Here is a 24,100-nt window from a genome sequence, read left to right on the forward strand (position 1 = left end):
GTTGGACACTAAATTACAGTAGATAATTGAGCTGTTTTAATAGATCTACAGCTAGTGGAAAATAATTGGACTTTGTATAGAGTAAACGTAGCGCGGAAAAAATTGTATTTTACACTATTTTGGCCCTGAATTTTCTAGAAAAAAGGCTCCCTGCCCTTTTTCTTTTCCTTTGCCCTCCTGATTTTCTCTTTCATTTTTTGTCAGAGGGGCACTTTTTCTTTCATTTTTTTGTCATTACTTATAATGCACTTGCCATCATATCTTGATGTTGTAGTGATGGTAGCACAGGGTTTTAATGCGTTCTTCTCAAAAGTCAGCTTCTCATCCTGAGTTTGAGAACGTCAATCAAGTATTTACAGTCGTCAAATATAAAAGACAGTTCATAAATTTTTCAATAGTTGATGAGAATGTTAGTTAAATTTAAATCAACGACATTGCAAACATAATGTCATCATTATTATAATGAACATTTAATTTAAAAGTAAACAATAATCACTTTTTCTTTCATTTTTTTGTCAGAGGGGCACTCTGCCAGCTGGCTACGCTACTGGTTCCTCTGTCACTAAACAACCCGTCTGGCGACAACCGTGAAATGGCGATCGCTGTTTGGTTAATGAATTTCCAAATAAAACTGTTTTCAATTGGTTATAGGACGTGACTTGTGTATAAGTCACCCCCCCCCACACACACACCCCCCCACACACACACACACACATCCCACCCCCACACACTATTTGTAGATACCGCAAACACAAAACGTACGCTATAGCTCACAGTTACTGAGGCGCCAATCGTCTGATATCGCCTCTCATGTTAGCGACTCGCAGCGCGTACTCACATACGTTGTGTGGATTTACGTAACCGCATAGCTGTCCATCAAACGCTGCATGCGCTGAAGCCCAGCGCTGATTGACAGCCAATTCTCAACATTAACATTTTCTGACAATGATTGACCAATCAGAAAAGACAAACTATGAGGTTGTCGCTAGACAGTTTGTTTAGTGACGAAGGAGCACAGCTCGGGTGGGACCGAGACTATGGTTTTCTGGAGGTCATAGGTCAAAAAGTATGTGTCACAAAAATATGTCACTACATTTTTTTTTTCAATTCGAACATCCCGCTTAATATATTGAAATACATTTCTTATCAAATAAATAGATTTTCATTAAAATAAAAAATTAGCATTTTGGTCAAACCTGATTAAAATGATAAACAAATAGATTAATTCTAACCCGACTCCAACCTTTGTCCAAAACTGAATTTGCAACATACATAATAGGCAAAATGGTAATTTTTATATTTAAATAAAAGTAAGTAATTAAGGCTCTAATCACCTCAGTTTGTACTATTTTGCTTCAGACCGGCAAAACACCTTTGTATGTAGCATCACTGAAAGGTCACGGAGGCGTGTGCAAGTTTCTAGTCACAGAGAGTGAAGCTAAAGTCAATCATACACAAAAGGTATGGTATATTTTACTCAGACCGTTATTGCTCCCGTGTGCACTATTCTAATTTAAGATAATAAATAGGATTGTGTCAAAAACTGGTAAAAATCATCATACTTTAAGGTTTTAATGCGTATAGGAATATGAGAATGATTCTTCAATTAAAACCCAAGAAAATATATATCCAAGGTAATGTTTTGTAAATGAGAAGTACAGGGTTTTCCACCACTGTTACTTAAATCTCCATTTTTATTGTAATAAAGTGAAGATGAAATGTAAAGATTGCGTATACACGTATACGCGACCTTAGTCATAGCTTTAAGAATGCCCTCTGCAAGACATTTGACCTCGAGACTTGACATTAATCGCCACCGATTGATCATAGTGACCAAGCGACGTCGTGGTATTATCCAATTTAAGGAAGCACGACCTTTGACCTCGGGTTGGTTATGTGACACTTATGTCACTAACTAATGGTTCTAGTGACCAAGTGACATTGATGTATCACCAAGTGGCATTGTTGTATCACCAAATTGAGGCAGCCGCAGTATTTTGAAGACATTATTATTACAAAACTAACCCCTAAATAGCCTTTGACCTCAATTATGTGTATCTATAGATGACGTATGTGTGTAGGTTACGTTATTTTGCAATGTAATGCCAAAGTTACCGATGGATGCCCTCTCACCAACTATGGTTAAAATGGCTCAAATTGACACTTTGGTGTCAAAGGCGAGCTTATCCCATGGATAGCCAATTTCCTCATATCTCCGCGTCATAGAGTACAATATCAATCTGCACTATCTGAGTGAGAAATTGTCTCATGTGACCGGAGAGAGATGCACACCGCAATACTATTATCGATTGTTGTTGTATTTGACGCAGGACCAAGAAACGCCATTATATGCGGCATCAAATAATGGTCATGATGAGGTGTGCAGGATTCTAGTCATAGAAGGTGAAGCCGATGTCAACCTGGCTGCACAGGTATAATTATTCCACTTTGAGTATTATGTTTATCGTTATTCCATTTTTAAATTGAACATAATATAATTAAGTAAGTAAGTAAAATAAGTAAAATGGCGACCATAAGGACATTATATACGAACGAACAGGAGCGTAACCGGAGGATAACTATATGGATCATATAAATAAGTTAACCCAATTTGCCTTCTAAATCTTAACAAAACATTTTGCCTAAGTAAGTAATAGTTCATGTTTGAGAAGATCGTTACATTTTTACTGGCACCAAAATCGCCATTTTGATCGTGATTAGTACGTGCCCCTTTCACTTTTTCTGATGAAGGGAGAGTTGAAATGTTTGCTTATTTGTTTTTGGTCTTTGGCAGTATAAACATAAAAAGACATGTACCCGTAAGAAATTCGGCTCTAAAGAACAACAGAATATAATGCAGAGGTACATATCGCTATCGCAACACTTATATCGATTTATTGTTGTATTTGACTTCAGACCGGGAAAACACCAGTATATGCGGCATCGGAGAAAGGTCATGTAGACGTGTGCAGGACTCTAGTCACAGATTGTAAAGCCGATGTGAACATTCATATGCAGGTAGAATTTGTTCCCTTCGAGTACTGTTCTGTTTACCATTAATCCACTTTTAAATTGGACATAGTAAACTTTCTGCAATAAATGGAGTCCATATGGCCATTAGATATGATAAGTAATTATTGCAAATCGCTTATTTTGTTCTATTTTGCTTCAGGGCGGTGCAACACCCCTTTATGCGGCATCATCGAGAGGTTATGTAGACGTGTGCAGGGTTCTGGTATCAGAGGGTGAGGGGAAAGTTGAAGTCAACAAGGCACAAAAGGTAGCACTATTTACCTACGGTGTATTTATTGCACTCTGGCAAAATGACGTGCTCTCCTCTACGTCATTAATATCATTAATTATCGTTGAGAATATATGAGAAACTGGCGAAAAAATGATATTCTGTTCTTCCTAATCAATCTGCTTCACATCAGGTTTTGATATAATAGTAATGACGCACTGGTCATCATGCAGTTATTGTTAACTACATGTATGCACACAACACAGGGGCACTCACAATAGGCAATTGAACCCTACTGGTAGCGCTGTGTTGTAGCTATAGGGGATGAACTAGTTAGCATCATATATCAAAAAGTATAAAAGCTATGATTTTAGTACTTGCTCTATGTTTCAATTACTTATTCTTTTCCAAATATCTGAATCTTCAACCCGGTACAAGCTTTAATGACGGGGGAACATACATTTTTATTAAAAAGAAATCCTACCATCTATCCAAACTCGCCGTGTTATTCCAATGCACATTTTGCTTCACCGGGCAGCCCTTTTTTGGTCGTATTTGGAAGATTGGTGTCATAAAACCGTCATAGGTACAAATTTAGTACTTTCTGTCAATCAATTATGGCTTATTCTCTACATGTCAATCTTTAAATAATTGGCATAGTCCTTATAATAACGGTGGTCCGCCTTGATGAGTAAATGACAGCAAACAGCTGCAAACCAGTGAAAAATACCCCAAAACTCGGTCAGTGGAGCTCCGCTCGTACATGTCAATAGCGTCATTATCGATTGGATTAGTCGTCCGTAGCGGAAAATTCGGTCGCTCATTGGATCAATATTATCAGGTGGTAATAAATTTGCATTGGACAATAGATTACTATATAATGGCTTATTACTGCATTATATCGGTTTAATCTTCAATAAGCGGGTTTATGGCTGGAAAGGTCACGGTGAATTTGCCGTGGACGTAACTGTACTATGTTTTGATGTTCTCTTCATAAATCTTTGAGAACGTTAAGAAGTACTTTAAAACAACACATATGGTAGGTCGCAGTATCGCGCTTGCACTTCCTGCAAGTCATCAATTCGTCGCTGTTTTGACATACTGTCGTACGACGATTTTGGGGCAAAATGAGTTATATAAACTTTCAAAATCTGTGAATGAAACTCTATATATTCACAAAGTTTTGAGACATAAATGTAATTAGTTAATGAGATATGGCACTATTGTTGTGTTGCCCTCACCGACCGACCCTAAATCCTGAAAATATTTGAATAACAATATTTACAGATATGTTCAAAAAAATCAATGCTTTTCACTTCAAATTAATATTTTATTGAAATACTAGTCTTAAATTGATTATCTAACAAGTATCCAGTAGTCGAAATTGATAAATGTCCCTATTGGAAGAAACATTTTTTAATATTTGTTGGGGATTTTTTAAAACTGAAAATAACTAAGCCTGGAGATCTTGATTGGCTGACTTTCTGATGAGATTCCTTTGATGGTATCAGTTCTTGATCCAAGACCCGGCATTGTCCAGGATCCTGTCTACCCAAGGGATACACCTGGTCTACCACAGTCTCAGTCCAAAGTCCTGATGACTATATTGTTTTCCTAATGGTCTTCTATATTGATCATAAGTTCCGAGAGTTCGGAGTTCTCTTGAGCAAGCTTTCTGCTCCACTTGACAGGCAGATAATGCAATTTGTTAGTCCAGTAAAATACCACGGTTCGTTGATGGAGATATTTCAGTCTGCCTCTTCGTTGAGTCAACAAAATCAAGCAGTCTTAGCTTCTACTACCGCCTTTGGCGTATTTTATTATCTCCAATTCACAAACACCGCGAACTGAAGTTTGAAGACTTAAATTATGGTAACTTTTGTACCACTACTGGCCAACATAAATTTTATAGAGTTCCCTCTTGGAACTTCAATCTGCTGCCTAAATTATTTAATCTCCAGGCCTTATATCTATTTTATCGCCATTCCAGAACAATTAAATCTCCCGCCAATTATTATACATTACATAATTTCTAAATATAGCTCTTTAGATCACCACATGAACTGTATATCACATAACATTCTGATTAAAAAAATGGCTACCAGAGGTTGAGCTGCTGTCATGTCTGTGTCTGAAAATATCATCTTGGATCTGTACTGACTTTGCATGTTTGTGGGATTCCACCTGGATTAATGATGATTATCATCAGTTTTACACACCTGCTGGTTGTTTGGACTCTCACAATAACTGTTTCAGACTTGCATTTCACCAGCTCCTCAGACACTGGTGTAAGCTTAACTACTGACTGCAGAATTCTGCACCTTGTTGCAGTTCATCATGGTCTAGACTTCGACATACACCACACTTCATACAAAATTCATGGCACCAGATACCTCAACAGGCGAGTAACCTACTACGCTAACAGCACTGCCTCATTTCAAGTATTACTCTTGTCTGTCAGTGTTCACCAGTCCCCAGAACTGGCAGCCTATAAAAATGCATACACAAGCCAATCACAATCATTAATCTGTGTACATCATTTCTAAATATAGCACATTACCTCAACACAAACCAATCAGAATTATTAATCTGTATTACATGGTTACTGTAATAGCACCACCACTTACTACTGTGGCAGTCATGATTATTACAGAGGTCTCCGTTATGTTTCCAGAAACTTCTACATGAATTTCTTGTTTACTTGAATCATTAGCATTCCAGAATATTCCACGTAGAAACAAATGGATATAAATATCAAAAGTAATGTATGCTGAAAAATAACTAATAAATATTTTAACAAATATTATGGAATATTTGGGGGCACATAACAACTGTACATATAGTTTACTGTATTATGGATATAGATCAACGTTTTAACGCCTTTCTGTTCCATTACTTGCATGTTTTCGCAAAACGGTAGACTGTAACACCAAATGCAAACGAGTAGTTATAGCGCTAATCATATGTAAATGAGTCGCGCTTAGGGGGGTCTACGGAAACTTGTATACTGGAATGTGCCCTGCAGACTTTCGGAAACTGACTTTCTCTATACCTACTTTTTGTTGTTTTTGCCACCCATCAGTATACCAATTTTACACAAAGGGCACCCAAATTTGCCCTAATTGGGGTCTTTATTGGCACTTTTGACCATTGGCGCATTTGTGTCCTCTGAAACCCCACCGATATACTGAAATCGCTGAAAATGTACCACCAAACCGTGGCAAATCCCCGTTACCTTCAAAACCACACCCCTCCACAAGTCACCTTACCTCTAAAATCGCTCATTTTATTCTATTTTTCCTCAGGACGGAGAAACACCCCTGTATGCGGCATCATCGAGAGGCTATGCAGACGTGTGCAACTTTCTAGTCACAGAGGGTGAAGTTGAAGTCGATAAAGCAGAGCAGGTTGAAAAGTATTTTTTTCCTTGTATTTTTTCACGGAGACAAACCAACGCTCTTTCCTGTACAACTAGGCTAATCGTATAAGATGAGAAATCGGGTAGAATATATTCAGACACGTGAAAAGCATGGTAATGTGATCTTCCTACTGAACTTGCCATCACATCTTGATGTTGTAGTGATGGCAGCACAGGGTTTTAATGCGTTCTCCTCAAAGGTCATCTTCTCATCTTGAGTTTGAGAACGTCAATTAAGTATTTACAGTCGTCAAACATAATAGACAGTTCATCAATTTCTCAATAGTTGATGAGAATGTTAGTTAAATTTAAATCAACGACATTGCAGACATTATACCCACAGGAACTGCGGCTCTTCAGGCGTTTGTTTCTTCTTTCGCTTTTCTGAACGAATTCCTTTTGCATATTTTTATGCTATGATTGTTTAGATAATTCTTATTTTGTTAACAAAGTATGTAATGGTACATATTGCAACACTATTACCTATTATTTCTGTATTTGGCTTCAGACCGGAAAAACACCAATATATGGAGCATCAGAGAATGGTCATGTAGATGTGTGCAACATTCTGGTGACAGAGGGTAAAGCTGATGTCAACATTGTAGAACAGGTACGTTGATTCCTCTTCGAGTATGGGTATCGTTAGTCCAGTTTTAAATTGAACATATTCTAATTGCTGTAAAAAAACAACAACCGATACTATGTAAGGAGGAGCAAAATATGTTTTGGTGATTTTAGTCATCTTGCTATAAATAGGCAAGTATTGTGTTTTTCGAGTGTTTCTTTGTGTGTTTGTTTGTTCATCAAAAGGCTTTTTCTATTTTAATCTAAACATAACGAAACATAAGCGAGAAGAAAGCTTAGATTACTGGAAGAAACGTTGGTTGAAATTAGTGATCCATTTTTCTCATCTCACTAGTCTAACATTACAAGTCAAGCTAACGTGCAAAATATCGTGAATCGGTAAAAAAAAATCAAATTGGTACACAATGCATATCAGAAAAGCTTCACAGTAGATATTCATACCTCAATTATTAACAGCGTTGGAATTAGAATATTTTTATGCGTAGCAAAATCTACTGTCAAAATATCTCTTTATATATTTCACACATTTCAGTGTGTTTTGGTTTATGACATAAAAATGCTATTCATTTTCAAAATTGTGTAGCAAATTTATTAAATTGAATAGCATTTTGCTACACCAAGTCACTAATATTCCAACGCTGATTATTAATACCAACTATTTCACAATGCCAATATTTCACTTTATATACCTCATATATAGATTCCTGTCATCTGATTGGTTGAAAGTGCAGTCATTGAATTAACTATGCCCGCAAAATGAACTATGGACCGGTCCATGGAAATGAACTATGGACCGGTCACGTGCGTGCACGATCAAACACGCATTTTTCCCAGCGTAAAATGATATACGCACGCGTTAATGTTTTCACGCGTTATAATTACGCAGAAATCGCAGATTGTAATCTATGTGCCGTTCGCATTGAAACTATTAATTTCTCTTCCCAAAATCGATGCTTTTAACCAAACAGATGACAAGAATCTTAAGATTTGGTATATAAAACAAATATTGACTGCTTTTTATTCGGGGCATGGTTAAAATTATAGGCCCGCGGTGTTCTCAAAACCATGACTATGCCCCTCGGCTACGCCTCGGGGCATAGTCATGGTTTTGAGATCACCTTGGGCCTATAATTTAACCATGCCCCTCATAGCATCAATATTTGTATACTATGATGCATTATACTCGCTTTTCTGTTTCCTTACTTGAATATTTTTTCAAAATGAGAAATAAGTAATAATTAAGGGCCTTAATCGTGTGCAAAAGTTCTGTGCAAGTTTTAAAATAGTTAATATTGTTCTATTTTGCCCCAGGACGGAGAAACACCCCTGTATGCGGCATCATCGAGATGCTTTGAAGATGTGTGCAGGATTCTATTTACAAAGGGTAAAGCTGACGTCAACAAGGCTCAACAGGTAGAACTCTTCATTTTCGATGTATTTAATTTACGCAGCCAAACTGACATTAGAGACATTGCGATTTCCAAACGCAGCACGTGGAACGGAACATACGTTATCACTTACGTTAATACGGTGTTAAATATTGCTAGTCTCGGTTCCAAACTGGAGATCAATTCAGCTGGAAAAAAGACTATAATATTTGATCTAATCTAATCTACAATCCAGGAAAAAAAGAGTTGGCACACTTGCACTAAACAATGGAAATGCGTGCCCTATTAAAATTGGGGAGGTGAGTGAAACATGCATGCAATATATGTAAAGTACAGACTCCCCCTATATCTCACCCTTCCCCACTCCCCATCTTTCAATGTTGGAGGGTCTCAAGGACCTGTTGACAACATGGCTTGGTCCAACATTGAATTGGGGGAGCGGGGGCAGAGATATACCAAAAGACAGGCAAAGTGTGCCAACCTTTTTTTCGCGGATTGTAGGTCGCTAGAGGGCATAGTGATTGAAAAAATAACAGTAAGCTTAGTCTCTGCCTAGTTCAAACAGGCCGCTTTTGATTTTGACTAAAATTTTGACCTACATGCTGATTAAATTTAATTGTTTTTTTGTGCTCCCCAAATATTATAGTTGCCCAAAACATATATTTTGGTAGATTAAAGATCACTACATCCATACATCATGACTTTACTTTCAAAATGAGACTTTTTCGTCCTGAAAATTGGGCGCGTTGCATGGACTTAGACATGAGGTAAAATCAGCATATTTCAACGTAGCATCTGCGTTTTATTCTACGTTGGAATCCAAAATGGGAAATCGCAATGTCATTTTTTGTACGCAAAGTATCACACACATTTCAATGGGCAATCTCTGCTCAAAGTCCATTTTTATCACATCGCTGTATTATAATGATTTGTTACAAACAAAAAGGATCATAATAATAATTTGAATTTCCTTCGTATGTTCATTATCTTTGACTGTCTTTAACATATTTTGAAATGGACAAATTTTGTGCATTTTCAACGATGTATCTACGTCGATTTCGCATGTGGAATATCTTCAAAAATAGCTAAATACGTGACATCGCTTCGATACAGGAGAGTGGTTTTGAATAGATCAACGTACGTCCGATGTCTACGTTTGGAAATCGCAATGTCTCTATTATGTCCCCTTTGCCTTGCCTTTACACAAGGTGGATCTGCAGGCCGTATCAAAATGATTGCTTTCAGAAAGTTTTCTATTCTTGTAACTTTTATAATCATGCTGCTCAGATTTGTTATCAAAGTTTTTTTTTAAATATTCAAATTGCTAAGAATACCAGGTTTAATAAACAAATTCTTACGAAAATAGCACATTCTGTGAAAAAATTGTGCACTTTTAAAGGAAGGACCTCTTTACATATTTTTATATCACAAAATTGGCTAGGAGAAACATTAACGTAATTTGACTGGTAAATGTGTGATCCATCACTCAAATAAAATGCAACAAAAAAACAAAACAGATCAATCACTACTTAAAAGCTATGTCAATTGGAATAGTTTGCATTTCATATGAAATCGATTTTATATTTTAATATTTTCTTGAATATGATCCATGCATTCCTCTTGATACAACCTGTATAATGAAACTCGAAAGTGACAAGGAAGGGTGCTGACAAGGAAGGGTGCTATTTTCGACATGATTCCTAATCCGATAGTAAAGTCTCTCATTATGTTCTCGTGATAAATCTTTTAGCTCAAGTAGTTACATACAACAAAATAGCAATATATAGCGCTTACGTTGACAGCAAATTCATCTATTGAATTGTTTTATGTTTTTGTTTTAAAAAAAAGGACGGACGTACACCGCTTCATGCAGCTGTTGATCATCAACACATAGCTACGTGCAAGATGCTTATTGCAGAATTACATGCAGATCCTAGTCAAGTCGATAAAGTAAGTGGAACGGAAAGAATGAGCATTTAAAAACATATATACAGGGTGTCCCAGAATGATTTATACCGGAAAAGATGGAATTATTTAGGTATGAACGGCATTTCAATTGGTCATATTGTGTTGCATTTTAAGTTCTACATATATTTGGCTTTCTCAGATGTTTTAGAAAAAATTGGACGTTTCTAGAGAGGATTACGTAAAAATGGTGAATTCCAAATTTTGAAAATCTGTAAAATTACTAACCGTTCAGCACAAAGTTATTTGGAAAATGTTATGCAGTATATTTATTATGTCCTGTTCTTACTTCTACTAAATAGTCGATATCTATCGTTTATTTATGATGTTACGAAGCAATCCTTGTATGGAATAAATGATCTGCTACGCTTGAGTGACCTTAAACTATTCTTTCTTTGGCGGCAGTTTTGAAGCCAATTATTGAGGTGTGCGTGTTTCATCATTTGAAATGCCGGCAGAGATGGATTTTTCATAAAAGTATAGAGAAGGTTGCATTTATGTCCATAGTATATTGGCAAACCCACAGCTACTTGAAGAAGAAGATTAAAATTTACTGCGGAGGATCCTTGAGGAAGTTATATCCTCTGTAATAATGACATTTTTGGGTAAAAATTGGGGTAAAAATCACACAAAAAGTATGTTTTTCTGCCTAAACATCTGATGTCATATTGAAATGTTTTACTTAATCCCATATCAAAGATTATTGTTTAGCATTGTAAGCTCTACATCTGTGCCAAATTTGGTGTATTTCCTATAAAAGAATGTAGGGTTTCTCCAATATATTGCACAGTGCGGCTGGACGATGGTGATAAAGGATCCATGTGTTATGATGCAGTTTTCGTCCATTTTCAGTAATAGCAATGTCATGCAAAATCGAATCAAGCTATTTCCATGAAAGTCACAGAATAAGTAGGAGACATGTGTGGCATTGTATTGCATTTATTAAGATTAGATACACTGTTGACTATATATTTTTGATATTTTGTTCAAACACGGTATAAATCATTCTGGGACACCTTGTATATTATTGCAAACCAGTTGTATCAAAATGAACATAATTTGAAATAAACATGGTGAGATCCTTACATTTATGGCAATGATGTGTCTGCGTAAGAGTGATTAAATAAAAACATGCCTCTTCAAACTTGTTTTGATTTTATCTTTCACAAAATGTTCTCTCCCAACCCCTGCACATGACGTATTAATGAGATGACAGGAAATTGTATTAGTACAACGCTAACGTCGTCTCTACGGATCCCGAGTTTTAATTTACAAATCATTGATATCATTCAATCATTCTGTCACAATTACAGCACTTCTGGCTATTACGGGGAAGGAGAAAATTTAAAGGTCTCTATCTGTTTAATAAAAGGCTTTAAGTGAAGTTGAAAAGCTTTATTATTTTGATACGTAATCATTTGAAAATAAAAAATAATGCAATTTTGTATTTATGCTTGCATCGTACACAGGATGGTAAAGTTCCAATTGACCTTTGGCCCACAAACAAAAACATCCTTGAGCGGCGGGAATTTGTGAAAAGTATTAAGGTATGTCATCAGTTTGTATAGGTTAAAGTTGATCATTAAAGGCTCATTCACGATTTGCTCAAAATCGTAAAAATCATCAAAGCTCAGTTTTTTGCACCATTTCAGACTATAGATGTGGTAACATTACAACTGGTTAAGCCAAAAGACAAAATAAGACAATGTTTGCATGAAACTACAGTAAGCAAAAGAATTAAGGTACCAGTTGTGTTCACTCCTGTATATCCTAAATAATGACAAATGTGTCAAGCAACCTGTACTCTTTAGCTCTGATTTAAGACCTTATTTGTTGAAATTGGTTAAGAATTAAAGAAACGGTGATCCAAAACCTAATGAAGATACGATATAAAAAGTTGCACTTTTGTTTTTTAATCAATGAAAGCACGACGCTAGTTTTTCGTGCTAATCAATGAAAGCACGGCGATACTTCTCTTGTTTGCGAACGCTTTGTTTAAAAATCAATAGGGCATGCAATGTGGCAAACTGCAACTTTTTCATTTGCATCTTCCTTGGGTTTTTGGATCGTCGTGTCTTTATTTCTTGAACAATTTCAACAAATGAGGTCTTAAATTCGAGCTCAAATAGGCAGCTATTGGCTGTTGGTTCCAATTATGACAGATCTGCCTTTATTTAGGATATACACGGGGTGAACGTAACTGGTACCTTAATTATTCGGCTTACTGTATAATATCTCTACTTAAATTAGGGATGACCATCAAAATTTCATGTTGCCCCTATTGCTACAAAAGATTGTTTTCTGGAAATAACTCATCAGCAGAAGTATTTTGGTGGTTAAATGGTCAAAATCGGTCATAAACTTTTCGATTATGAATTTTCAAAGTTTCCCATTCTGACCGGTCATTGGAACCAAATAAAATGACAAAGTCCAAAAATAGCAATGGGAGCAAAATTGGTACAAGCATATATTTACCTTTTTATATTTCTTTATTTTAATATATATGCAAACATTAAACAAGCATATTGTGAAAGTATCAAAGGGTTTCTTATGAAATGGCACTTTACTAGTCAATAGCATAAATTATTTCTTCAAACCGAGGCACTGAAATCATGCTTTTAGAAAACATTTGCCAAAAATCATCCAAAATGGCCAAAATGGCACAAAATCAAAATATACACTACACATAAAAAATACTACTACAAGGGATTTTCAACATAGGAATCCAAACAATCAAGTACCAACATGCACAGCTTTGTCCTTATATCACTTTTGGATTTTTAACAAAATGTTATCAAACCTCTACTGTGATTGGCAGCTGCATTGATAGCTGATAATGCCCAGCCATTCAGCAAGTGGCTAATAACTGACCATGCTGACCTTGATAGGCTTGAATGAACACTGGCATCTGCTACAAAACATCACACTGTAGGACGGACCTGGTCACTCCATAATGCTACAGGGAGCACAGTACTTTAACAATGGAGTGAAAGTCTCATTATTGATTAGGCGCGGATTTTAAAAGTACAGCTCCTGTGCGTGTATAGCAGCAAGTCAGTGTAGATGGTATAAATATTAGAAAATGTTTAGGGCTGAGATCAGGTGAAAAATACATCAAATGAGCACGAAACTTCACATTTATGTTCAGAAAGGTGTCTATTTAACATGACTCGAAAGGTGTATAGAAATTCCAAAGGAAAGCTGGTGATTTAATTTGTAACCCGAGATCTACTTGTGCATTTTTTTAACCTTTTTACAGAGGGTATGATAGAGGTCAAGTTTTTCACCTGATCTTATTGATCTGAATATTTTGTGCCATTCTGAGCAGTGCTGTACTTGGCCACTGGCAATTAAGCGCATTGTGGCGATGCACCACTTTTGACTCACACTTACAGGAAAACCAAATAAGTTATGTTGCTGTAATTTGCAGGTTACTAAACATAATTGGCATTAACATCCCCAATTTGTATTGAAAGATTATGAAAAAAAAAGAATGAGCTCAATTTAGAAATGTCTGTGCGAGCAGTGCACAGTTGAGCTCCCTACATGTCTATGGGAGTGTTCTAATCAAGTTGATGGTTCATTGGTCATCCCTACTTAAATATAGATATTATAACTTTAGATCAAAAGAAGCTTTCAATTTAATTCCAAAATTTTGAAGAGCACCAACATTATGTCATGACCTGCATATTTTTAGGTGCGACGAGCACCCGTACATAACCCCTGTCTTTCAGTTCGTTCGTATCATACTGTCATGCGACTTGTATGACGCATGCGAATTGCATACAAACGGATACAATCAAGGTTTGTCATTAGCTGATACGCCATGCCGCAGCGGCAAGCGATAAGAGTATGAACTAAGGATATTTACAAAACGCGTAGCGTAAATGAGAGGCAACGCGTCGGCGTCAGCGCGACGAGGCACACGCAACGTGACACGCACGGCACGAGGACGCAATCGCCGACGAGCTCTGCTCGTGGCTGGGCAGTGATTAGGCAAAAAAAATATGTTTGCTTGCCCTGGACCGACCGACCGTCTCTCGCGCCGCGACCCAAAAACTTTTTTTTTTTGCAAAAGGTGTTTTTTTTTCAATTTTTCTCATATATTACAAAATTCTGATCACGTAAACGATTTTTCCGCATTCAAAACCTTTCGCGTTCTGTCAGACCTTGTAAAACGTATAGTTTTAACATCATCCCCAGCGCCTCATTCTGCAAATGGCAACTGAACCATGTAAAACTCCCCGAACGGCGCATAGCGGCATGGGAACTAAACATTTTTCGACCGTGCAGACAATGCAAGAATAAATTGAATAAAATAAATTCATTTAGACTGAAAAAAAAATACTACGAATCCTTTATTGTATTGTTTATAAATTAATTTTATAAACATCTAGTTGTCCATGATATACAAATGATGCTTATTTCTATGTAAATCTGAATTTTTGACACGCTATTTCTATAAAGCACAAATGATACGGTCGATGTTGACAAGGCCACATGGCGGACGCGAATGATCGACATTGCGCTGGCCATGGTGGTGAAACATGGCAACAGTTCCAGGTTTTTTGTTCTATTTTGTTTTATTTCTGCAAGTTTATTATTGTTTTTAAAGAGAATCAGGAAAAGAAACGAAAGATGTTTGTATGTGTTTTTTTTTGTCTTGCTGCTGGCAGATTGTATAACATACATGTAAATCCGGAATATTCAACGTTTGGTACCTGGAAAAAAGACCATCTAAACAGAACTTTTCCCGGACGACCGACCCAATTTTTAAAATCCATTCGAGGGCAAGCAATTCTAATAATTAACATTTCCAAATGTGGTCATTTTTTTTGCAGAGTCACTGAAAATTCCTTAAAGTTTAAATTATAGACTTGCCTTGTTTTGGACTAGGAACGGCGCTAGCTTTCAAGACTCGATGTTTGTTTTACTGGCACTTATGAAGGACCATATTCTCGTAGGACAAGAAGACTGGATCCCTCCTTCAGTCAACATTAATAGGTAAATTTTCACGGGAAAATTTTCTGGACACGTGACCAATGCGTATCAATGTGAGTGTAACCTCGAGCCTGATCTCTGACCCCCGCGGCGGTGACCTCGCTATTCAAGTGTTAGTAATTTTGAATTGGAATAGTATTTTTGATCGCAATTTTGATAGAAATTTGTGCATTGCAAATTTATTAAATATTATGTTATCTTAATTTTTTCACAATATCATCAAAACGTAATTTCAAAAATATCTATCTACGGAAAAAAATATTTATCTACGGAAACTCTTACCATAACATTATTAACTTGCGACAAGTAACTTATTTTGCATCAGAGAAGGAATTCTTCCTATTCAAATACATTGGAAGAACACCCGCTGTGCTCGGGGTCACATTCCATAATGCTAATATGTCTGCGCCCATGGGTGTCACGTGTCCAGAAAATTTTCCCGTGAAAATTTACCTATTAATTCTGACTGTCCTTAAAACAGGCAAAAGGTCCCTTTAAAAACCACCAAACATAATTTTCAATCAAAGAGTGGAAACGATTCGAGTATTTTAAAGTTTATGCCTCTTGTTTGAGTTTAATTTAGTCATAAGCCCCATTCCAGAGTGTAGTGCAACTAGGTTGATTTTTTAACTTTGTTCAACTTTTATGGGATTCCGTGAACTCACCAAAGTTTCAAAGTGTTGAGAAATCAACTTCGGATACTTAAAGGTATGCAATTGAAGCGTGCCAGATATGACTCTAGTTTCCAAAGTAAATACCATATCGTACATGGCGCTATGGGTTTGTGATTTGCTTTTGCTACATTAGTGTAACCAATGTTTTTTGGCATCCTTAAACCTGAAAGGATAACAATTCGATTGGTTCCATTTTTTCTATGCCCCATGTGGTTCCTACGAGGAGTCAAAGGTCACGGAGTCAAAACTTTAAAAAAAGTCTCAAATTGTTCCTCTCATCAGAGGGAACAAAAAAGTCAATTGTCATATTTTTCTACAGAGCTTGGTTAAGGAGTTATAAGGTTCATCGAAACTGGTGTCAAATTACTCCCCTTAACATAAGGAATTTCAAACATATACTCAATTTGCAATTTTGGTGCAATAATTGTTCTGTCCCCCTTCAGAGTTTATGCAGTTAAAGTCCAATATAAATATGTACATGAATTACCTTTGACCCATGATTTCATCCGATTCCGAGGTTAATTATTTCTCAAACAAATTATTCGTTTGACGAAAGGAGTAATTTGAGACAAAACGCGATTGAATCGGGCCATTTTGAAAATATGGTCTCTATGCATGAGATATTTGACATTTGACTTAATTTACTATATAACTTCTGAAGTAAGCACCCTAGTGTAATATGACAATTGACTTTTATATTCATAGCAATGAGAGGAACTATTTGAGATATATTATAACACGATAGAACACGTTTTACATTTTGGCCCCCATTATACCTTCGACCCCTTGTGGGGCATAGAAAAAATGGAACCAATTCTAGTTTTATCATTTGAGGTGTAAGGATGCCAAAAATCATTAGTTCCGCTAATGTAGCAAGACAAAATGCTAACTCAAATATCACCACATAGCGCACAATACTAATAGTCAAACGAATGCATTGCATGCGTTCTATTACTGAACATTGTATTTAAAGTTTGCCCTTTAGTACTTTTTGGGGGTTGATGGATTGATTGTTCCCCTTCTTTAAACACGTGTCCTCTTTATCAATCATTAGATAAAGATCTTGGTTTGTTTTTAAGTTTCTCTAAAGGAAAACTTATGTTAAGCACGTGTAATGAAACACATTTGTTCGACCCCTTCTTAATGTAATTATGTTCTTAAAATATTAAAAGATTTCACAGATATCTGCTTTGTTGGAATCCGGTAGCACACCTTTAGAAACCATCAAGTTGTTTTTAGTTGGACATCCGGGAAAAGGAAAATCCACATTGAAGGGATCTTTATCAACGGTAAATAGAGCTAACTGATCGGAATTCAACAATATAAGTAAACTATAGCCTTGAAATCGATCATTTTTAAGTGATAGAATAGCAACGTTTGCACAGTATTTTTTGCGGGACATGATAGCACATCAGACCTACCAATTTTTTAGCAAAAACCAAAGGTATATCTTCAACACGAGAGGTCAAAATTTTGAAATGATGGACTGCCTTTCCTCACAGCTACACACACTTTAAGTACACATCGTTAGATCTATAAAGTTTAATTCGAGGACTGTTCAATATCAAAAAATCAATTTTTAATAAGTTGTCATAAAATTTGTATTAAAAAAAAAATCCAATTTTTTTGATATCAGATGAACATTCCTTGTATTCCTTAGGCTGGGAAGGTTTGTTTTCAAGTGTGCTTGCATTTTATCTAAACAACAACAATAACAACAGCATCAACAACAATAGCTGAGAATATCACTATCTGTTATTGATATGTATGTATTGATTAAAATTTGATTGATTGATCGATCGATATATTTATAAACTTATATGCCATACGCAGGGGGCATTGAAGTCGCTATTCACAATTCGTCGGCATGATAATCGAATTCCCACTCCCGGAATAAAGGTAAAAGAGAAGACAATTGGAGGAGCAGGACATTTTATGATATGGGACACGGCTGGTCAAATAGAGTTCCATATAACCCATGCTATGCTTCTGGGAACAGGACGAGGGATATTTATTGCTGTCTACAGTTGTTGTGATCCAGAAGAGGAACAGAAAAAACAGGTCAGATTCGTTAATAATAAGTTTGTCTCAATTAAACAAGTCGCGGCGGGACGGGGAATTCGTCTCTTATTTTTGTGTATATTTAGTAATACCGGATTGGACGGTATATATTGGACTTGTAAGTCCGTTGGCCTGGTTGACACTAGTTCCATAACACATTGGAACAATACAGGGTGGTCCAAAAACAACTTTACCCAATTTCAAAGTTTCATATCTCTAATTTGAAAAGTCTGTTTCAAATTATTGTTACAAATTCTTAACGACAATCTTTCTAAGAGTATTTGTTGAAAAAATGAATGAAAAAGAATTTAAATTATAAATGTGGAGGCAGTGTTTTCTCCTCGATGGTACAGGGAAGTGCACTTCCCTGATGATACGCAGGCACGTTGCAATTGTCAGATGGAATTCCGGAACGGGACTTAAAATACCTATAAACGTGTTTGCTTCAAACCGGTAAATAGCGATTTGATTAGCATAACATGAACTTGGTAAGTGTTTAAAATAATTGTGAGATATAACTGATAATATTGATTTGTCATTACTCATTTTAGACAAATGTATCAATCTTTACCTCTTCTAGCTCAAGTACTGGCTTTGCTTCATCAAAGCTTGCAACGACCCATCAGATGACATAAAACCAGTGATCCAAATAGTTGGTACACACGTAGACCAATCTGAAGATGTTGACAAGGGTATTTTATCTAATTTGTAACGTTCATTACCCTTTCTACAACCAGTACAAGACAGTACATTAATATGCCTACTGGACAGAATCATGTAAACAAATACTGTTGATACGACTGCAGTTATTTTTGTAGAGGCCATTCAGTACATACCGTCCACATGTCGAATACTACCTTTAAATTAGTTTTATAACAAGCATCAAGTGAATTCGTCAGTAGTAGTTTGATTGTGTTTTTCGAATAATGCAGCAATGCAATTCCCGCATATTCTATTCTCAATATTGTTCTTTGTGTTCTTTGATTTTGAAATAAAAATAAACCCATCCAAAAAAGAAAGTATCCAGTTTAATTTTGTTCCGTAAGTCAAAGATGGGGTATTAAATCAAGACTTATGGTATCACACTGTACGGAATAAATATTTATCTGTAACATACTTTTGACTCATTAGCTCAGTTGGTAGAGCATCGGTCCGGTGATCCGAAGGTACCAGGTTCAACTCCTGGATGGTCAGTGAAATTTTTTCACTGGCTGTCATTTATGTATGTGGAGACTTGTGTTAAAAACCTTTCTCATATACTTTTGGTAAGTCTTGATTTAAGACCACATCCGCTTTGACTTATAGACCAAAATCAAACTAGATACTTTCTTTTTAGGATAGGTTTATAATATTTCTAAATAACAAATATAAGGAACATAATATCATCCATAATAGATGTTAACTTTTCAGTATGTATTTTTTGTATTCCCCTTTCTTCTTCTCCCAGCGTTGGCCTTATCAAAAAAACACTATGAGTACCTTCATCGCATATTTCATGAGCACTTTTGTCTGAATGAGCATGTAATACTGCTAAACAGTCGTGAAGTAAGATCACAACCATTGGAAAACCTGCGAGACGCCCTCAATAAGCTTGCTGAGCCATTGCGAGTAAGTGAACAGAAATGACATTATGCAAAGGAACGTTCACAAATACTTCTTAGGGGGCCTGGTGGCATGGAGGGCTGGAAATTTATGCCCCTAAGAGGAGATGTACTGTACCGAAATTTAGTATTCAGCACTTGGGGATTGGGGCTATTGAAAATATTATATTGGAAAGATTGGCATGACGAATATATACACCAGTACAGCCAGGTTCCTGATTTTACCAATGGTATTGCTTGGATTTTATTCCTTGATTTGCCTGGGAGGTCTTCGACGAATTAAGCTTTGCGGAACCATCATGTATGTCAACAATATATCATTATGCCATTACTTTTCCAGTGCCCATATAGATCGTCCTTAATAGTTCAGTGCTCGAATTCTCGCTTGTCACCCGAGAGATCCCGCGTTCGAGACTCGCTGCATCCCTGCTCCCTGTATTTTTTGCTAGATTATATTTCCAACTTTCCAAGCTTTTAAATCACATTAAACTTAAAGAAAAAAAGACGAAATCAAATGTATTGTTTTTAATGTGATTATCTTATCAATGTGCCCAAGCACGCGCACAAGGAGGCCTAACTGTAATTATTTATCATACCATAGTCAAAGTATAGATTTTCTGAAGGGAAATTTGATGAGGAATCTAAATATGGACTTACTTTTTCTGTATGGGTTAGGGGCAAAATGTTTCAGTTCAAAATATGTTGAATTGTAAAAAATTCTAACATACTTTGGGACACCCTGTATTCCGAGATTACAAAACAGCTGTAATTTTGGTTTCTTCCAAAGTCGGTGGGTTCCCCCTATCCTCTAACCAAATGAATGTTGTTTACTTCCAGTTTGTTACTGCAAGCTGGTAATAAGCAATGCATTAAGGAACCCATTTTTTATCCGAATCTTTTTTATTCCACCCTGTATAACTTGAAGGTCACCCTGTATAATGAGTTGAAAATTGTATATTTGAATTGCTTATGCCTTCAGCTTTCCAAAAATGTATACTTTTGCTAGTTTATGGTTGATAATTGTGGAGATAATCTAATTAGAAACTCAATTGGTGTAAAAATTCATACTATTTGTGATGTAACGCTAAGGGTGGCGAGTTCAGGACACATGGCCATTAACACTATGTGGTGAAAAAATGGCTTCAATAGCATAGGAGTAATAATAAACAAAAATGAAATTGATTTGATTTTTTTTTTCGACTTTTTGGAAAAATGTGTTGGGACACGTGGTCAATTTTACTTCTTGTTTCCATCCACTCCCCTTCCCCCACCAATCGATGTTGCAGAGTCCAACACTGATCCTGATGATAAGACCTCGATCAACATTGTTACGGGTGAAGGGGGTCAAGTTCAGTGCATGGTTCTAAACTGTCCCAAGACCTATTTCCATGATATTTCGACATCGCTCAGACAATCATGGAAAAAATGTGTTGGGACACGTGGTCAATTTTACTTCTTGTTCCCATCCACTCCCCCGCCCCCACCAATCGATGTTGCAGAGTCCAATTTCCATGATTATAGCACAATATTTCACTGAATCCTACTTGAAGACTCATTCAGTGATCCCAGCGCAGTGTAAAAAAAATAAATGTTTATAAATTGCCTAAAAGTGAAAGATAAGTCATTCAAATTGTCATTCGGTATTTTTGAAATGAAAAAAAATTGGCAAAGAACGAAGAAAACAGCAGTATTGACGAAGTTGAAGCCCCGTTCAAATACATGTAGCTAATTTATATACTGTCAGTATATAAACTACAGATTCATGTAAAATGTCTTATTTTGTCTTAAATACACGGCTTTCGGCTGAACCACTAGCAGGCTATGATAGCACATCTATGACAATGACAAAGGTACCAAAATTGAATTTTGATGATTTTTACGATCGTCCGGATGAGCAAATCACTGAATGGGCCTTTAAGTCACAGGTACAAAGGTTTTTTTTTCTTTTGTTTTGTTTTGTTTTTGTGTGAGGAAAAATACTACGATTTCATACCATCATTCTGCCAAATCGCAGTTTTTCATAAGTTCCCGTTTAATTGCAATTAACAATGTAATCTACATATTGCTTCCATGCACAATACTCGATGACTGACTCGACTGGTGACTCTAGTTTGGTGACTCGACTAGTCTGCCAATTCGCCGTAGAAGTGACGTCATAATCGGATTAACTACCATAGCAATAGAGGAATACAATTTTTGTGAATAGATCGTACTGCACTACAAGCAGATTGCACTAATCTCCTGCTAATGTCAGCAAACATAGATTGAATACAATACCGCTCTTTTCAAAGATACTAATCTTACAGGTGCGAGTGGTCAGCCTTTTTTTGACATCTATGGTTCAATGCATCGGTACTGCGTGAACTTTTTAGTACAGGGCGATATAGTCAAAATTGTATTCCTCTATTGCTATGGTAGTTAATCCGATTGATTACGTCACTTCTACGGCGAATTATACACAATCATAGATACATTTCTCAAAGGCTTTCCTGTTGTCGATGTCCTGGTGGGTGTTTGGTATGTTACTATTCATGAGCTATAACACAATATTTTATGTCATCTTTTAACATAACAGGGTGCACCTATTCCAAAGATCTGTGACAAAATCATGAAGCAAATATCCTCATGGTGCAACTCGGAGCTTCCGCTGATGTACTTCAAAGACTTCACAGAGAAAGTTAGACAGGAAATAGACAGTATGGTCAAACATGAGACTTTGAATTTGGCACTTGGTTATCTGCATGACATGGGTCAGGTATGTTGTTAAAATGATTTTTCAATAGTATGAAAATATGCTCTTTGGAGTCTTTCGAGTAAAGTAGCATGGTTGTTACGCCCTTCCAACTTAAATTTACACAAAACGTACTGAACTTTTCGTTTTGCAGGTACATCATGCACGATTGGGGGGTCGCAAACCCGAAGGCGACATTATTATTGTGCATCCTAACTGGCTGACAACAACCATTTTTGGCCCAGTATTTGCTCCACCAGATTTTCGAGAGGACTTCTCTGGGTTACCGTTGAAGCAAGAGTATACTATTGACGACTTGAAAGACTACTTTAAACTTAAAGATCCGAACACCCTGCTAGATCTTTTGGAATATTTTGAGCTAGCATACAGGTAATATTGATGTTTATTAATGCTATAGTGCCTATGAATTCAATGACTGTGTGAACGTCGACATTATTTTCATGTAGGAGACCCTTCATAGTAGGCCTATAATTGTGTAAAACCCTACTAACTCCATGACTCAATCAAGGTCGATTGTAATTATGTCTTACATTCTTAAAGTCAATGTCGACCATTCCAAAAAGATCTCTGAAAATTAAACTACCGATAGTTGAAATATTGCTGACCTAGTTAACACGCCTAGTTGATGCATAATACAGAGATATACGTATAAAATTGGATCGATTGAGCCCATATTTATTGGTCTAGCTATGAGTTTTAAAATATTGGACGAGAGTCACGAGACTTAGTCGAGTCCAATATTTGAAACTCATAGCGAGACCAGTAAATATTGGGCGTAAAGCATCCAATTTTGTCATTATTATGTGTTGGATCCAATATTTTCACACACTTTGATTCATCAAAACATAATAATGAATAAAAGTGCATTTTAATTATAACAATTATACACACGTTAGATTTGTCACTAGAGAGTTTGTGAAATGCAGTTCAAAAGCACAAACTGGAACGTCTAGAGGATTATGTATTCAAAACCTCTCTATCATTAAAGCCTCTGGAAGTCGAGGTGAACGCGAAAAACAATGGGCCGTAAATTATGAATGAAAATACGTCAATTTAAGAACAATAGTTTTCATATTTCTTTCATATTTCCTCATTGACTACATAATTGCCGTTTATGTATTATCTAGTTAAAACGCCAATTATTGGAAATCTAATTCGGTTTGGGTAAAAAACATGCGACATGCTGCTGAAATTTACTGATTTAAACAGGTTTAAAAAAATTCTGTTGCAAACGTCAAGCTTGGTATATACTTTTGTGTGTGCGCATGACGTACATAAATTCATCTTGCGAAACCAAGTTTTGTCAGGACTCCAACGCCGAGGATATTAACTTCCCGTATAAATGACCTGATTTTACTTGAGCGAGCAATGTAGCAAACTTCTGTGAAGTGAAGCAACTGTGAACAATTTTTAC

The 24,100-nt window shown here is 36.3% G+C and overlaps 1 protein-coding gene across 1 annotated transcript in view; it reads left to right on the top strand.

The window, feature by feature from the left end:
• LOC140162703 (uncharacterized) overlaps positions 1–24,100 on the top strand; it is a 55,379-nt gene that overhangs the window by 24,581 nt on the left and 6,698 nt on the right. Inside the window, exons 9-23 of the mRNA XM_072185975.1 lie at positions 1,360–1,461; positions 2,331–2,432; positions 2,917–3,018; positions 3,173–3,280; positions 6,547–6,648; positions 7,168–7,269; positions 8,556–8,657; positions 10,481–10,582; positions 12,067–12,144; positions 17,445–17,561; positions 18,106–18,333; positions 18,914–19,025; positions 19,781–19,941; positions 22,510–22,689; positions 22,820–23,055. Coding sequence (XP_072042076.1) covers positions 1,360–1,461; positions 2,331–2,432; positions 2,917–3,018; positions 3,173–3,280; positions 6,547–6,648; positions 7,168–7,269; positions 8,556–8,657; positions 10,481–10,582; positions 12,067–12,144; positions 17,445–17,561; positions 18,106–18,333; positions 18,914–19,025; positions 19,781–19,941; positions 22,510–22,689; positions 22,820–23,055 — 1,934 coding nt within the window. The remainder of the gene's footprint in view (positions 1–1,359; positions 1,462–2,330; positions 2,433–2,916; positions 3,019–3,172; positions 3,281–6,546; positions 6,649–7,167; positions 7,270–8,555; positions 8,658–10,480; positions 10,583–12,066; positions 12,145–17,444; positions 17,562–18,105; positions 18,334–18,913; positions 19,026–19,780; positions 19,942–22,509; positions 22,690–22,819; positions 23,056–24,100) is intronic.

Source organism: Amphiura filiformis, chromosome 10 (assembly GCF_039555335.1).
Source record: "Amphiura filiformis chromosome 10, Afil_fr2py, whole genome shotgun sequence".
Classification (NCBI taxonomy): Eukaryota; Metazoa; Echinodermata; class Ophiuroidea; order Amphilepidida; family Amphiuridae; genus Amphiura; species Amphiura filiformis.